The 18,116-nt window shown below is 42.0% G+C and overlaps 1 protein-coding gene across 1 annotated transcript in view; it reads right to left on the minus strand.

The window, feature by feature from the left end:
• MCF2L2 (MCF.2 cell line derived transforming sequence-like 2) overlaps positions 1-18,116 on the minus strand; it is a 158,752-nt gene continuing 140,636 nt past the window's right edge. Inside the window, exons 26-34 of the mRNA XM_062582661.1 lie at positions 17,730-17,839; positions 13,648-13,743; positions 9,515-9,604; positions 7,328-7,399; positions 5,512-5,598; positions 3,141-3,259; positions 2,433-2,545; positions 1,293-1,396; positions 1-129 (exon numbers count right to left, since the gene is read on the minus strand). Of these exons, the coding sequence (XP_062438645.1) occupies positions 29-129; positions 1,293-1,396; positions 2,433-2,545; positions 3,141-3,259; positions 5,512-5,598; positions 7,328-7,399; positions 9,515-9,604; positions 13,648-13,743; positions 17,730-17,839 (892 nt within the window). The 3' untranslated portion in view covers positions 1-28. The remainder of the gene's footprint in view (positions 130-1,292; positions 1,397-2,432; positions 2,546-3,140; positions 3,260-5,511; positions 5,599-7,327; positions 7,400-9,514; positions 9,605-13,647; positions 13,744-17,729; positions 17,840-18,116) is intronic.

Consider the following 18,116-nt stretch of genomic DNA (forward strand, 5'->3'; position numbering starts at 1 on the left):
GAGTCCTGAGGAAAGGTGATCCTGCAGTTCAGCTGCCAGCTCTCTGTTCTGCTGGTAAGCTTCTGGCCACCTCATTCTCCTTGGTTTCTGACTCTTCTGAGGCCATGCTGCAGGAGTCATTGTACATATCTGAAAAAGGACGACATGGGTACTGTCACTATGACACATCTAAAGGACTTTCCATCTACAGTCTTCAGGTTTCTTATTAGAAGCCTCAGGTAAATAAAAAATAAAATAAACAACCACAATTCTACTAGTTTCCTTCATGAAGGGCAAGGGAGGCTCTCTAGTCAATAACCAGCTGTCACATATGTGGATTTATTTTCCTTTTAAAGCATTAGGTATGGCAAAGAAACTGGAGCCATAGTTAAGGCATAGTTAAGGTTGAAGACAGAACTGACCTGCTGTGGAGGTGAAGGCAGCAGCAATTATCAAGATCCCTTAAAACCTGGCAAAAAATGCTAGTTAACTTTCAAAAAGATTTTTCTCCACTTTAACAAACTGTCAAAAAAAAAAAACTTAAAAGAAACTAGTAATTTAGAATAAAATAGTGGTAGCTCTCTACTGTAGATCTCCAGGGAATGTGCCAAGCTTTTCTTTCTTCTATTACCAGAAGAAAAACAGGGCACACTTTGGTCAATTATGTTTAAGGACAGGCAAAAAATTAATCAAAAATTTGTAACCATTTGATCTGAAGAGTTCCTGAGATTCAGCTCTTCTGATGCAACATGTGTGGGTGTTAGATCTGAACAGTTGGACAAAGGGTGACATTTAGTTCTAGTTTGGCTGAGATCTCCGCAGAACTTGCTCTTCCTCCAGCCTTTGGAACCAGCAGTGGAAATACGATAAAAGCATTAATAGTTCATGAGATTTTAATGTTTTCAAAGCCAGACTAGAGCCACAGCCTTGACGCTGATCTAAATCCAAATGCCACTGGGTTATGATGAAAGCTATCCTGCTTTCATCAGCACACCCTGTAAACACTTGGGCTAGCTGTAAAATAGCTGCAACAGTTCAGTAGGAGAATAAAATTCTGCCTGAGAAGGGGAAGACAGTGAGACTCTGCCAAGATCAAGCTGCTGTGTCTAGCTAGCTCTGACACCCAAGGTAGCAAATTTCAGGCTAGCCCAGCTGTCTCACCAGAGACTACAGCATAGACTCTCAGCACCGGCTGAGAACTGCAATATAGAAAGTGCACTGTTTATTGCATCCTTCTTTCACTAATGGGGAAAAAAAGAAAAAGAAAAAAAAAAGGATGGTTTCAAATACCAGTAAGACAGTGCCTCTATTACCTGCATTGCTGTTCTTAATTATGTTGTTACTGTCCCCCTCTGCTGGCTGCAGTATACTGGAAGGAACCCAGTCACTTTTCTCAGAAACAAGTTTCTTCACTAACCTGAAATGCAGAGAACAGAACATTTTCCCTCATTCCCTGGGTTGTGTTTCTTAGAGGTGTATGTTGGACAGCTATTTCCAAAGCTAAGAAGACAGAGATTACCAAGTAGGTGCAAAACATGTGCTAGGACCCAGGGCAGCCCTAAAGGTCACCAGCATCTAGGCTTAAGTTTCAGCAGCCTGAGACTACGGTGGTGACCCAGGATGCCAGAACAAGCTCACATGCAAGGAGACTGTGTGTGACAATGAAGTAGTGGCCTTGGTCTGTCTTTGAGACCCTGGGCTAAACTCAGAGCTGAAGAAACTGCATCTTCCATATTGTCCACCCCTCTTACTGTAAATACCATGCTAAGTGGATGGTTTTAGTCCACCTCCCATCATGGGACTTGCTCCCACCTCAGCTGCATGTCCCTCTGAGTGAGAACCATGGAGTCTGACTGCAAGGGTCCTTCAAGGAGATCAGATCCTCTTCCTCCAAATTTCCCATGGAATGAGAATTCAGACACTAGCCAGGTCTGTTCCTAACACTCACTGGTCAGCAAGTGAGAAAAAAAATCTGAAAGGTATATGAGCTTAAGAGGGCCAGATTCATTCCACTCTTTCAATCACTTCTGAGTATATTTATATTTAGCCTTATATTTAAGCCTAAACATGCTCTCAGGTTCACTGCTGCAGCTCTGTTGAAGGCATGGGGATTTTACTGATGTATCCTATGGGAGGAGGCTACCTTTGATAGTTGTCTTTTTTGCTGGAAGGTGTCAATAGCCCAGATATTCCCCCCTCTTTCCCTTTATGCAAATGTCTGTCCTCTTGAGCCTCATGCCACAAGCACTTTGGATGAAAACTAACTACGTGGATTTCATCAAAGCTGCTCATCTGTTCATGGCCCTCATTGCCTCCTTCACATTCCTGTCAGGGGGCTGAGTGGATTCTGCTCGATTTTGAAGATGTTTTTACGTTCTTCTAAACATCTTCCACCTTTTCCAGAAAGTTACAGCTGCTCTAGCTGCTATATTCTGTCTCTCTACTGTACTTACCACTGTCCGTTTTCTCCTTCCTGCACAAACTGCACTAAATCTCCATCTTCTAGTGTAAGGGAATCTGGGAAACAGCTGTCAAAACTGCCTTCTACCCGGAAAAGATTGGTCCCCTAGAATGAATGGAATAATGCACCAGAAATACAGTCACCATGGATGAAAAAACACTGTGCAAGAGAGAGATGCTTTGGTTAAATACAGAATTAGGCATTATAAGCAGTCAGAGACTTCATCTCTAGGGAATTCTGTTACTTTTTGTTCTTTTTATTATGCCCAGGTTAAACGTTATTCAATTTTATGACAGAACTAGCCTGAGCATTCAGGTGTTAGAATTAATCAACCTGTCATTATTCTGACAAAGAAATTGGGCTTGAGACATAAGCTTAAGTGACCTGGAAAAAATTTGAAATTACTTATTTTTAAAGGGCTCACAGCTTTCTCCCACTAAGTTAATGTTAGGAGTTACTTACTCCTATAAAGATAAAGCTGCAGCTTGCAAGTAAGAGTGACTTCCTATGACCCTGATACATAAAATAACCATGGAAGAAAATCCCCCAACACCCCAGGTCACAGTCCTATCTCCTGTCTTCCCACACATCCATGATTTAAGGCTGGTGTAAAAACAAACTCTGCAGTTTAAGTCTTGTTCTTAACAGATGAGAAGGTTGCATTAAGAAAGAGATTAGTGTATTTTGAAAGAGCAATTACATTGTTAGTGTTGGTCTCTTCTTCCATGTCAGAAGAGTTGGAGAGTTCATCTGTGCTGGAGGGGATGGCTTCAAAATCTTCAAATGTGTCTAGAGATGGCATCTGCCTGCTGGGCCAACCTTTTCCAAAAAGATGAAACAAAAACAGAGTTTGGTCATCAGCCCCTTCTAGACTCAAGCTTTTAAAAATAATAAAAGTCACAATTTCATTTCCCACTGTTCCACTTACTGAAGTACTCGTAGTTTTTATAGCTGGTTCCCTGATTTTGCCATAAAAATTAGGGTGCAGTTATTATCCTCTCTCTAAAGGAGTGTACTACTTGCTGTCATCTGGGGGAGGGCAGATTGCGTGGCCAAGATATATTTGTGCAGCAATACACTGTGCACTTAGCATGCTGAATCCCTTCAGCTCACAATGTACCGAAAGCAATGGCTACGGTTATTTCCGTAGAATAAATGCTGTGGCAAATGATACCGTTGCTTATGTGATTTTCAGCATGGCATACTCCTTCTGTTTCCAGCTTACCTCCATACATTTATCTGGCACATGAGGCCCAGAGCCATTGAATTTCATCTGACTTCTGATCTCCATCTCACCCCAAGGTGATACTACCACCTGAGCAAATTACAAGACCATCCCTTGAAGTAGGCTTGAAACGCAAGGAAGGGACAGAATACAGAGCAAGGCAAGGTGACAAACAGATTTTCAGTTGTGAGGAAAGAAGATCTTGTTAGTATTTCTGCTATGAGCACTTTTGTTGCATGATTTGCATGCATAAACACCATAGCCCTGTGCAAGGTACCTAATGAGAAAGAGAGAGGGATCCCCCACCCAAGCACGTGACCTTGTGTATAAAACCATGCTGAGAGGCTGCTTCCTGAGGGAAATTCGGACTAAGCTTTGTAAGTCCCACCTGCCTGAGGCTCCCGGGATGGAAAGGTAGCTCTGTCTCTCTCTACAGACAGTGCTCTTGCTCCATGCTTTCCTTCATGCTTGATGCCCACCCCTTTTCTGATACTGATGACTACAGCCCAGCTAGGAAGAAACAGGCTTTGCGTCTATCAAGGGATCCTGCAGTCCAGAGAGGTATGAGCCGAGGGGAGTCAGTCAAATCATCTTGTGCCTTCCTCCTTACTGCACCTGCTGTAAGTTCGGCAATCCACAGGGACGTGGGCAGGGCAGAGGCTGAATCAAGCTCTTTACAGCTTGTGAGTGTTTGCTCCCAGCATGGCAAAGCAGTGCTCTGCCAACAAGGCTCAGAGCCAGGTGCTCATGCAGTGGATTTATGCACAAGCCAGAACCCTCCCAGGCCACAGCAAAACCTGCCCTCAGACAACACAAAACTCAAGCAGGGCAGTTTGGGGAATAAACAGAAAAGCAATCTGATCTGGCAATCACAGGCTTATTAATAGGTTTATTTAACCCCTCCCCATTCCCATCCTTCCTCCTATAGGCACCAGTCTTGGCAACATGCAGTCACGCAGCTGTGCAGCCCCTTCTCTTCCCTCCCGTTATACAGTGGCTGCAGCTCCACCACCGCAGGGAGGAGACAGCAACTTCCTTCCACTACAGCAGCATCACCAGTCATAACCCTACAGGTATGGTTATGCCATCCAGGTGACACTTCTCAAGGTATAAGCTGGCCTGTGAAATGGGATTCATGTGCTGGGTTGTGAGGGTCCACACCATGGGTCTATACCAACAGGGCTTTCAGACCAAAGAGACAATTTCAACTACAGACTGTGCAGGCTATAGAGCTGGGCCCTATATGTCAGTAGAACGACACCAGCAAAGCGCTACCAACTGGCTACAAGGATCCATTGGTGCTAGTGAGCATTTACACCGCCAGGGCAATTTCAGTCCAAATTCACAGCCTGAGCTACAAACACCAAAAGAAAAAGAAACTCCCCTTCTTACTTAGACAAAACTTCAGTGGGCTTCTGCCCCGTAATTCGTAGGATGTAAAAGGCAGTAGCGGAAACAAAAAGGGTTTCTTACAATACCTGCACCTTCTCGGCCTTCCTCTTCCTTATTAACTGCTACTGCAGTTTCAGAGATTGCAGAGCCTAAGTAAGATTTACATGCTTCATTCAAGCTATAAAATAACACAGATCAAATTCTGAACTCTCTGACATCAGTTCAAAGAAATATTTTCAACAGTGCCTGATCTACATAAAACCAGAATCTGGTACATTGTTTCTATACCTGGTATGTCACTCCAGGTTGGTCTTTCATTGCTTTCAAAAGGAAATAGTATTCATTATATGGGGAAAATGGAGAGATATCTTTAAGTTAAAGGGAGTAAATGTTGTCATAAACTTATATTATGCTCTCAAATTGAGTTAATGATACATGTTTTAATTGCATTTACCTGTCTGTGAAGCAGATCTAGGTACTGGTCTTGTGGTGGAACCGGTACTACATTTAGTCTGGGCCAATATGGTGTTCTCAAAAGCATCTGTGACAGGAAGTACAATTTTGTGTCTTAAAAGTGAAATAGTGATCAGACAACCAGTACAACGTGAATTCCTGTATTGTCTCTGCAACTGGTAGTCTCTTTAACAGCAAACAGACTGGGCTCCAACAGTTGTGAAAAGATGAATAAAAAGACAGCAGCATCCCACAGAAAAACAGTAACAATCAGAGATGGTCTAAGAATAACCAAAAGAACCGAACAGAAATACTGAGGTTAATTAATGACACCGACTGCCAAGTGAACGGTGCAGTGTTCCATTTCACTACAGCTTCCTTGTGCATTTTTATTAACACACTCTCCTCGCAGCATTCTGTTGGGGATGGCATTTGGTTTTGATGCCCTCCACACAGCAATGAAAACAGACCAGGGAGGCTGCTCTTCCCTGCCAGAAATGAATGATATCACTGCTAATGAATGCACTTTTGTGGGGAAGTCTATACCTAAGCCAACTATCTCTTTAGTGTCATTAACTCTGTTAGAGCTCTAGCAGCAGCAGTATCTGCTGGCAGGGGGATGACAACGTTCATTGTTTCCTACTTGAAGAAACTCGGTTGCATGTTGTGCAGTAAGACCACAGTTTTCAACTTGTGAGGACTAACTTAGTTCTGAGAACAGTACCTGAGCCCTGAAATATGCCCTGCCTCTGTAATGACATGTTATGGTGAGATGAGAACTATCCGTCATTGAAAAGAAGAGAGGTGCAAGCATCAAAGTTCAGGAGACTGGTGCTGGGTGTCAGGATGGTCCTGAACTTAGTGCTAGGGGTCACTAGCAAGAAATATTCTGCAAACACCAAAACCACTGATTCATCTACTGCCTCTGAAATATTTCTTTCAATCTCTCTGTTCTGGTTTCCTCTTCTGCTGGGACTGACATGGGAGATAGCTCTGAATATGTCACCAGTGCCACCACTGACCTGGTCACCTGCCCTTTCTACCAAGTTCTGTGCAGAGCAATAGAGTCAAAAGAAATGACTCCTCAGCTTGCATCTCCCTCCTCCCTATCCTGCAAGGGGGCTACCCTGCAGCTCGTGCCCCCGGGGCAATATGCTCTGGCAGGTCCAGATGTAAAGGGGAGTGCTGGCAATGGAAGTTGGTGATCTTCCAGTGTTTGGGGAATGACTTCCTGGTTTAATTCTTTAGTATTGTTTATTGAACTGTAACCAATAATCCTGCTGCAACACACGGGTGGAAAGTCTGCTTGACTGAAATGAAACACTGCACTTTAAATGGATATTAATGTATGGGCTAGCCTCCTTCGTACTCCTCATGCACCTGGCTGCTGTTCCTCCCGTTAGCTGTAGCCCCTGACAAGGGAAGAGGGAAGCAAGTGCCAGACTACGGATGAAGGTAAGAAGTAGCCCCTTGGCTACCTATGGCTGCCTAGACCTCTCTTCCCCCTTCATGGGAAGGGGTAGAAGCCAGCCAGAAAATAATTGATCCAGCTCACAGTCTAGATCATCACCTCCCGAAAGAGGCACAGATCCAGGGGGTTAATTTAGGCCCATCCCTGAAAAAGTTGGTAAATATAGCATGCAGGGGACAGGCAAGAAGGTGACAAACTGCGTTTGCAACAAGAATGATCTGACACCAAACCCCCAACGCCTTTACGGACTCCAGTGTCATGTATCAGCAGTGATGAGAGGTGAATTCAGTGGATGATATCAAAAGAGTGCCAAATGGGCTTTCATGCAGGATGGAAATACTCATACCTTCAAACCCCAGGGGAGTTGGGTCACTCTTTATTTCATGTCTCTTGACTTTAACTGCAGGAACAAGGGGACCTGTGTAAAGTTTGCAGAGTCACAAGGCTGTAAATATTGTTAAAGGCAAAACTTGCTTTCCCATTACCTGACAACATGACCTGGAATAACCAAACCTGCCCAAAATTTAAAGTGTAGGATAAGAAAAACAAAAAGCAGCTTAATTCATAAGAATGACCAACAGCTAAGCTGTAAGGTGTGATGTGGATAAGAAACAGAGCCATTTTTGCAATAGGCATTAAGGCACAGAACTTGTATCTGCTTCCAGTCAGGTTTCGCAGATTTCTCCCTGCCTTGTCCAGGAGATGGCACTAACTCATATGGACTTGCAGTCTCAGCTTTCTACCTTTACTGGTGCTTCTCCTGTTCCTGACTACATGTGCAGAGGAACGGTGATGTGACAGGGCTAAATTGCTAGCAGCAAGGATCAGGAACGCTGCAGTAAACAGTGGCCCTGAATGAGAAAATCCAAACACCCTGGCTAGGCTTGCATATGGCTAAGGGCGAGACAAGACTTTAGACATCTTATTTTGTCTCCTAAAATATTATCTTAAAGAGGCTGCAGTACATAAAATATATAATTGAAAAACATTGATTTTGTTTTCTAGCTTTTACAATAATTATAACAATATTTTTTCTCAGCCTTCCAAGAAATTTGCCCAAAAGTCTTGTGGTGGACAGGATCCTAGGACAGGACTGCTGGACATAAAACTTTAACAAAATTTAAATTTCATTGTAATTCACACACGCGCTCTTCAATAAACCGTGCTAAAGAACAACTTAGGGATACAAGCCGCCAAGTTCATTTCTGCACAGCTGCTTCTTTCCATCTCCTGACTTAGGTAATAACTCCCTCTGTTACAAGTCTTCCCATAGCCTAGATAACTAACCATATATTTCTGAAGCTGTTGCAGAGGATAGAGAGCTATGAGATTCTCTTTTCCTGTACTGTGCTCATCATTTCCATGTGGCAACGCCGTATGGTCTAAAGAGCGGCAAAATAATTTGTAGGCAGAAATAATATCAGATCCTTATTCTGCCTATAAATCCCATGACACTCTCATTTCACGACACTCCAGAAGTCCGTCCTTTCAGATCCTTGTCATTTCATTGCACAGTCAAAGATCAGATTCACGTCCTTCACAGCTATTTAGAACGTACTGCATCAAGTACTGTGTAACCTTCTTCCTGATGAATAAGTAGCAAAGCGTTTGGTACAAATGAATTTAGCCTTTTTTCTCCCATTCTGTTTTGGTTTATGAATTGCCCTCTAAATCTTAAACTTGCAAATAAGTCCCTTCACTTCGTTCCAAGAAGTGCCAAAAGACAGTACCTTCCATTTTCAAAAACAGCTTTAGACGTAGGCACCTATGCCTAAAATCCCACTGATTTTCAATACTATCAACTTGCCAAAAAGCATAGGTTGCTCTCAAGATGAAACATAGGCACAAGTGTAATAACTTAAAATAATTTTTGTAGAAGTGCCTTTTCCCAAAATATTTACAGCTCAGGAATAAAACTTCTGCAAGTTCCCACAGGAAATCTGTAGGAGTCAATGCCTTCTGGGCATCTAACTGCCTTTAGCACTTCTGAAAACTTCCTTTCAATCAGTATCACTAATCAAAACTGTGATTATGGTAAATATGCTTAAAGTGACACCTACTGCTACTCTATTTTTGGCTTGATTTCTGGCTTTTTTTACCTGATATTTACTAGGCAATGAGAAGATTCTGTCCTTAAAAGCAAAATTTCTAAACTGCTTCAAGGAAATGGAGAAATAATTTTTATTGAATTTCAGTTAATCCAATCCCAGGGAGAAGCTGGGAACCTAACCCCACATCAGCCAAAAATTAATCCAATTTCCATGGAAACCAGCACCACTCTTTGAAGCCTATTATGGAGAAACTGAGTAGAGTCATTATATATGCTTGGAGCACACCTCAATGTACATTCAAAATGTCTTGGCCTGTCTCCCCACAAGTTTTAGACGCTCTGGTCCTGACTCTTCTCTTACCGGAACCTCCTGTATTTATAAAAATTGAGCCTGATGAACACACTCTGTTAGCAGCGTTTGGCAGTAAATGCATCAGTCAGCAGGAAGGGAGAAGGGTAGCTAAGCAAGCAGCAGGACGGTACCTTTGGTCACAGCAGATGCATTAACTGTGGTGCTGATGGAGGAGGCTAGGGAAAAGCGACGGGTAACTTCTCTTTCCTTAGATTCTGGATCTAGTAGAACAGACAGATGCAATGCAGGGCAGGATTAGAGGTTAATAAGCACTAAGGGTTAAAGATGTCCAAAGCAAAGCAGCAATTGGAAAAGGGCAAATAAAAGCCAGGTTGCTCCCTTAAAACAGCCAGGAAAGAAATCCTCAGAGTGAGAAGCATAGAAAATATTCAAATAAATGCATTTTAAAAGCACTTGCAATTGTACCAGTCTTAATACTATGGAAGGGAAACTTGTGCCAGTTAGTATTTTAGCAACCAGCTAATCTAAATACAGCTACAAAACAAACAGGGATGAGCATGATGATTAGAATGAGTGTCTACAGATGAGGTCTAGATTATTTTATAGACATTGAACTGCTTGTTCTGTGATGACTGACCTAAAATACATTGAAAAACACATATTCATGGGTGAGAGTTCACATTTGTCATTTCTGGAAGTTAACGGTGTGAATGCCTTAAAACATTCTCTGAGCCTTCAGCTTAATCAGTGTAAATCAGCTTGAAGAAAGTGAAGGTAACAGAGTGGTTTTGGTTTATTCTAGTTAGAATCATGCTTTTTCTCCAAGTCAGTTCAGGAATGAAGGTATAACTTCCTTACATTTCATTGTGAGGTGTGAGTAGAATTTTTAACCCAAAATATTTCATAAACCAATCAAAGATGTAAACTAGCTGCTAGCTTCAGAGAGCACAAGGTGTTTCAAAACACACAGAGGTCATTAAACAGCTCCTAAGAGATTCTGTCTGCACATATACATGGGCATCTGGGTGCCTCTTGCACCTGCCAACTGCAGCAGGATCACCTGAGATAAAAAATTGCTCACTTATAAATATTTCAGGATTAATTTTTAGTCTCTGCTACTGTAAACCCTCTAAGCATATGTGCTGCTGTACTCAAGTGATTTTTTTCACTGAGACATGAGTAAAGCTATTCATATGCTTAATATATCAGTTTCAGTAAGATACTTGAACACTTAACTCTACCAGGACACAACTCATTGGAAAACGGTATTAGAATTGGCTTGAAATATTCTGTTGAAGTTTTTCAGATTGGTCAAAAACTGTTTGTTATTTTCAGATTTTGCTTTTTAAGAAAATCAAAGATAGAATTAGGTTAAAATTAAATGCTTCTTTTTTTCACTAAAAATCTTCCCGGGGTAGATGAAGATTTGTGTCACACAAAGCTCTTTGTGTGACACACACACACATGCTTATATGCTTTGCTGAATCTTAGCCCAGATGTTCCTAGATGGTGACTGTGATTGAGAGAGGCTTTTCCATTCCACGTGTCTCCTTTCTCTTGTTATCTCGATCTTTCTTTTTCTCGCTGTCTTTCACTCTCTCTCTCTCTGTCTTTTTTTTTTTTTTTTTTTTTTTTTTTTTGGCCTTATAGCACTGGAGTAAAACAAATTTTAGGTGTTTTTAAACTTTTTTTTTTTTTTAACTATACTGCTGTGAAGATCTGTCAGGGATCTTAAAAGTCTCTTTCCTGCTCCTAACCTTCACATTTCCCTATTTCAGTTTTAAGATACACAAATTTTCTCTTCACTTTGTTTATTCCTTATTTCTACCTAGGAAACATCATTTTAACTGTATGTTTCCAGTAGAGTAGAAATGACCATGACTGGTTGGATTGCAATTTCTATTATGTTTTATTATGCCGTAACATTAGGAAACCATACTAGGTCTCTAAAAATCTCAGTGTAATTTTAACTGTAGATTGGCTACTGTTGCCTCTGTAAAAAGACTGTAAATTCTGTGACTACCTCACGTACTTCCTTACGAATTTACTCATAAAACTGCATATATTCAAGTATGTCTGTATTCAGAGCTCTTAAAAAGCTTAAGAAAAATGAGAGGCTAAACTCTGCCCTTAGTGACAATTACAGTGGAACTATTATTCCACATTTATGCTGCTGTAACTACCCTTATTGATATGCAAAGAAAATTTAACTTTCTAATTGTGGCACTGGGCTACATCTACATCATGTTGTGCAGTTCCCTGCAGCTCTTAGACAGCCTATGTCAGCTCCGTGGAATACGGACTTGGCCCATCAATAGGGCAGCTTTTGCAGCACAAGCCACGAAGGGAGATGTAGAGAGCTAGGGGTACAGGCTGCCACAGGTGGTGCTAGGTCTGGTACTGCTGCCTTGGGCGTCTCCACATGCAGGATGGTGAAGTTTCTCCAGACATCAGCCTCTCTTTGGCCAATACACCAAAGTGCTTCTAGACAGTGTTTTCTTCCCTGAGATGTCCAGCCTGGTGAGAAAGTTCAGCAATGGTTTCAGCACCCACCTCCCACTGGCAGATGGGATCCATCAGGCAATCTTGGTTTCCCTTCCTTTTATGTGCTCTGAACATGACCAGACACACCAGGTCAGACCGAAGTGCCCTCAGCTCAGTATGCGATCTCCTGCCATGGCCAGTAATGGATCCTTAGACAAAAGGGACAGAGCAGGACAAGCCTACTGCAGTAACTTCCCTCTGACCCTCTCAGAGATTCTTGTCTGCTTTAATAACACGGTCCACGTAGTGCTAACACAGTTAGGTGTCATCATGGCCTACAGAAATGACCACGCTCTGCAAATCATCCGGCCTGTTTGCAGACTGCAGTTTCCAAGCTGAGTTTCCTCTAGGCCAGACCAGACTAATAACTGAACTGCACAAGAAGAATGAGCAAACACGGGATATTGCACAATGGAGATTTGTTAAAGGAATCTCAAGTCACAACCAGTTCCTGCAAGTCTTTGAGCTGAGAGTGCCTACAGCTTAGAGGGTGTGAACTCTTCTGAACTATGCTTTCCTATCTAGAACATGGAATGACTGAGTTAAAGGAAACACATCTAACAAGAAACGACAAATTCAGATAAAAGAGAGGATGGCCAAACCAAAAGTGCAGATCCAAACTCCTTTGAGCTACAGCATTTTCCCGCATTTCTGAAATCTGCAAGTAATCTGTATATTGTAATTGATTTCACCAACTAACAGAATCTGAAAAACACTCTCTTTTTTTGTATTTAGACCTTTGAATTAACTTGTCCATCTTGGATCTTTCTACCAAGCACAGCCTTAGCCTTGCAGCCAGAATCTTAGGGCTGCTCTGGCTCTTGGTGTGTTCTCATCTACTTAATAACATTGTAATTCAATACTTCCCTGTTTCTCTTCATGCTTTGGCCTTGTTTCCTCCTGATGCTTAACCTCCCCATCATTGCACACTAACCTTTTGTCTCATAGAAAAAACATCATTTACCAGAACAGAAGAAAAGCAAAAAATAGCAATAATATCATGAATAATTATGTTATCTGATGTGAATATAATTGTTCGATTTCATTTATATTTGCATTTCTTTCTTTCCTCTAAATCTCTTCCTAGTACAGCCATCACAGGAACATGCAATGCTCTCTACCCATAGATATTAAGCATTTTTTAAACATATAATCATGAAGACTCAGCATATACCATTTTACAGATGCAAAAACAGAGCTGAAGTGACCCACGTACAGTCACATAACCTAATTAGGGAATAAATGGCAATAAACCCCAAATTTTCTGAATCCCGGTTCCCCAGTGTAATTGTTAAGCTATGATTCTTTAATGGCAGAGCAACATTTAATAAACCAAAGAGATGCAACCAATGAACAATATAACACATCAAAACCCAGTGTAGCACAGCACAGACAAGACACTCTTCCCTTCAAGCCAGTAAACTGCTGAAAGAAGTTAGATGTTGTTGTGATTTAAAAAGTCTTCACATTTTGGCCTTTGAGAGAAACTGGAAACAAAAATTACTTGCACTTTGTACCCCAGGAAAACAGACGACCAGCCAACTCAAAGGCTGCCTTGCCAACACTGCTGTTGGAGCAATTTTTGGTAACAGGGTCTTTGAGAACAGGAGCCATATGTGTGTATCAGACAGGCACATTTTGGTGGGATGCAGCAGCACTTTAGGAAATAGTGATGGATGGCACTATGGGATGGAGCAAACATTGTGGGAGTGCAGGAGACAGATGGCCAGAGACCAAATGCTGCATGTGGTGATTTTACCTTTGGGAGAAGCTCTGCGGTTGGAAAGACCTTGCAATGTGAATCGCTTTCTAGCAAGCGCTGTGCGCTCAAGGTTAAGGCTGGTGGAAGCATCAACTAGGAGAGAGAGGGAGAGGGAAGAGAAATAAGGAAGGTAGGGTGAGCCTTTCAGCTTATGGGAAGGGAAAGGTTAAAACTGGATGAAAACTAAAAATAAATTAAAAATTTTTGATTCAGTTCAAGATTGAGCAAGAACTAATCAATTAAGAAGGTGACATGAGGTCAGGGCAGTTAAACTAGCTGAGCCAAACAGAGCCCCTGGGCTGAATTTGGCTCACTGAGTTTCAATGGAGGAAAAAAATAAATAAAAAATAAACCAAAAAAAAAAAAAAAAACAGGTGAAGGGATGTAGCTCTCATCAAAGGAAAACACAGTTTAGCAGCAAGCTCATTAAAAAGAATCTAGTGCCTTTCACTATGAAAACGTGTCGTTGTGATCGGAACAGCAAGGCCACAGTGAGAAATAAGAGAAGCAGCCTTGCAGTGCAGGAGACATACAGAGAGCAAGTGTGAGCCATCACACTTCTGCTCTCCAGTACAAACACTGCAGAGTCTAACGTGCTCAGGTCTGAGCCTTACCTGCTGAAGTCTTTCTAACAGCTTCCAAAGCTGGCACATAGTCATGCACTCACTCTGGTGATTAGCTGCGATGTAAGGAGTGCCATGCCAGCAAAGCTTACATGCCGGTCTCCTAAGTGAGAAAGCCAGCCATGCCACCTGACAATCACATTCACAGAGGTAAGTCACAGATGGATCTAGGTCCCAAGACTCTGAGCTTCAAAGATACGCAGTTACTCACATTGCAAGACAGGCAACAGAGGAAAGGTTCATGGGAAAGGATCAGGAGAGAAACCATGGTCAGCTTGCCTGATTCTATGCCATAGGTTTTAACTAATAGCTAATTCCTCCTTTTTATTTCACACACTGCCTAGTACTAATCACTAGAGACATAAATGAAGACCAGAAATACAGAGGAAGCATGGAGAGACAATGAATTCAAACTGACTGACGAGTGACACACAGACACGCTGTGCTTCCAAAGGAAAGCGTATCTCATCACTTCTTGACTTGCAGCCAAGATATTCCAGGAGAGAGATGATCCAATGTGCCTGAGTGCATAGGTGGGTATGAGATAACAGATCAGAACAACTCAAAAGCAGTATGTCAGAGCAGTTCAGCTCCTTCCATCTCGGGGCCTGATGCCAGTCTGGGACCAGGCAAAAGCACTGGTAAGCAAGTGATACCCACTGCAGTTTCAGCTGCAGGCTATGCACAGGTGCTCTGGGAAGCGTTTGGCTTTTGGACTGCCTGGACTGGCGCAAAAGCCATTCCCTGTAATGCTCAAATCCATAGTACTTGATTTTCATAGAGTCACATGGAAAGTACATGCCTGTGCAAAGTGAAAGGGTTTATATGCTAATTCTTCAGCTCTGTAGTTGTACCACTTTACTGAGAGATGCGTTAGGCTTTTACTAAAAGTCCCCATAGCTTTCCAGCACCAATTGTTTATTAGGGGCTGACCTTGACATATTATCTCTACCTGAGCTGTTTCAAATCTCTCTCTTCATTCTGCAAGTGTATCAAATAGTCCTGGAAACCATTTCCAAATGTTTTAAGGATGAAAAGGTGATTGGGAGCAGTCAGCATAGACTAACAAAGGGGAAATCATGCCTGGTTAACCTGATAGCCTTCTGTGATGAAATGACCAGCTCAGGTGACAAAAGGAGAGCAAGGGATGTTGTTTATCTTGACTTTGAGTAAGGTTTTCAACACTTTCCCCTGTAACATCCTCACTGACAAACTGATAAAGGATGGACTAGATAAGTGGACAATGAGGTGGACTGAAAACTGGCTGAACTTCTGGGCTTTGTGATCAGCAGCATGAAGTCCAGCTGGAGGTCAGTCAGTAGTAGCATTCTCCAGAGGTCAATAGTGGAGCTAATACTGTTTAACATCTTCATTAATTACATGGATCACGGAGCAGAGCTCACCCTCAGCAAGCTCACAGATGATACAAGATTAGGAGGAGTGGCTGATACACCAGAGGGTTTTGCTGCCATTCAGAGAGACCTTGATAGGCTGGACAAATGGGCCAACAGGAACATCAGGATTGGCAAAATGCCAAGTTCTGCACCTGGGGAGGAATAATCCCAAGCACCAGTACAGGCTGCAGGCCGATGGACAGGAAAGCAACTTGGCACAGAGGGATCTGGAGGTCCTGGTGGACAGCAAGTTGAACATAACCCAGCAATGTACCCTCATGGCGAAGAAGGCCAACAGCATCCTGCAGTGCGTTAGGATGAGCATCACCAGCAGGTCGAGGGAGGTGATCCTTTCCCTCTCCTTAGCACTAGTAAGAGGCATCCGGAATGCTGGGTCCAGTGCTAGGTTCCCCAGTGCAAGAGAGACAGCCACATACTGGAGAGGCTCCAGCAAAGGGCCACTAAGACAGATGGGAGCATCTGTTGTATGTGAGGCTGATCGAGCTGGGATTGTTCAGCCTGGAGAAGAAAAGGCTCGGGGGGGAGGGGGGGATCTTTTCAGTGTGGATAAATAGTTAACAGGTGAGAGTAAAGAAGTCAGTGCCAGACTCTTCTCAGTGGTGCCCAGTGACAGGAAGAGAGGCAATGGGCACACATTGATATACAGAAAATTCCATTTAAAAATATAAAAACACTATGAGGGTGGTCAAACGCTGCAACACGTTTCCCAGAGAGGTTGCAGAGTCTCCATCCTTGGAGATATTGAAAACCTGACTGGACAGGGCCTAAGCAACCCCACTTTGAGCAGCGGGGTTAGACTAGGTGATCTCCAGAAGTGCCTTCTAACCTCAGCAATTCTGTATGATCATATTGCAGGAGACTCAGTTCCCATATGGATTCAGTCAGGGAATTTACAGACCAGGCCCATGCAAAATACTGCTTTATATGTGGACAACTCATAATAACAGGCACTTATTGCAAATCCCAGCACCCTCAGTTCATACACTCATGCGTAAGTTGAACAAGTTAAAAAACACTACAGGAAAATTATTGGCATTTTTTAAAAGAAGGGTTTGCAAATTTAAAATGAAAGAGTGCTTTTCAACTTTTTTTCCCCCATATTCCAGTGGTCAAAAGCAAAAGTTACTTTTTTTTCTTTAGAAAAAAGACTCTTTTTACCAAAAGAGTTTTTTTTACTTAATAATTGGACTTTTTCACGAAGAATCCATAACTTTCTCTTGAGAATGAAAACTTACTGCGATAAAAAATCTTTTGGCCAATGGCCTTGTTTTCAGAGAAAAAAAAATATTTCCACATTTTTGACCATCTCTATTAATAAATGGACCTGCTGTTATTTTAAGACTGAATTGGACCTTCATGTCTTCTTTCCTTTTAATACCTTGCAATCTGATTTTTTCATATTATTAGAATGGTCTTTGATCTAACACTTCAAAATAATACTCAAAAGAGAAACTGCTGTTGAAATACTTTCTGTTCCTGCTACCTGCTACCACCAGGTAAGATCCGGTTTCTTTGCAGTGTTCACTTCAACCTACGTTGCACAGAATGTATCTATTGCATTTATGCCTTCAAATAGCGGAGGGTCTTTCAGCAACTGCATGTGTATTTTTTTTTTTTTTTTACCTTACACTAAGAGGAACCTATACACAGAAGGAGGAAAAATCCCTTTGACATAGAACAAGGAAATCTGTTAGTCCACTCCTTAAACAACCTCAGAATTAAATACAGCTAGAAACAAAACTAAGCCAGAATATGGAGGGTTAAAATAATCACACTATAACCCCAAAATCCTATCTTTAAAGAACAAAAGTTGTCTAAACACAGCTGTAGTACATCAAAACTGACACTTAAAAATTCCTAAACTGCTAACACTCTTTTTGTGTTCAAGTTTCACAGTTCAGTCATTAGCTTTGTAGGACTGTGTTTTGAATACTGGATTTAAACAATATGTTTGAAGTATCTTCATCAAGTTCCAGAAATTGTGGTGCAAAGATAAAAATGCAACCCTTTGGAAGCAAAAACTCCATCTCAGAATTCCTACCTCTCTTTTGCCTGGCGCTTGGACTGGAATTCCTGTTTTTATTGTTAGATGCTTCCACGCTGGATGTTTCAGATTTATTTTCATATACACTTGATGACTTTCTGCTATACCTTTGGACAAAAGAAATACAAAAATATTAGTTTCCTGCTTAATACCTTAAGAAACACTGAGTCAGATACCAGCACTAAGCAGCCTTTGTCACCCTCAACAGTGGAAGACTCAATTTCAGGAACAGAGGGAGGTTTCAAAATTTGTGCATCTGGTGAAAGTCTGCATCTGTGCAGGCATGTATGGTAAAAGAAACCACGCTAGCCCCTGCCTCTTGCCACAGCACGTCATAAGTGAAATCCTTCATCTGAGTTGAAAGTGAAAAATGCAGGAAGGAAC

Source organism: Rhea pennata, chromosome 9 (assembly GCF_028389875.1).
Source record: "Rhea pennata isolate bPtePen1 chromosome 9, bPtePen1.pri, whole genome shotgun sequence".
Classification (NCBI taxonomy): domain Eukaryota; kingdom Metazoa; phylum Chordata; class Aves; order Rheiformes; family Rheidae; genus Rhea; species Rhea pennata.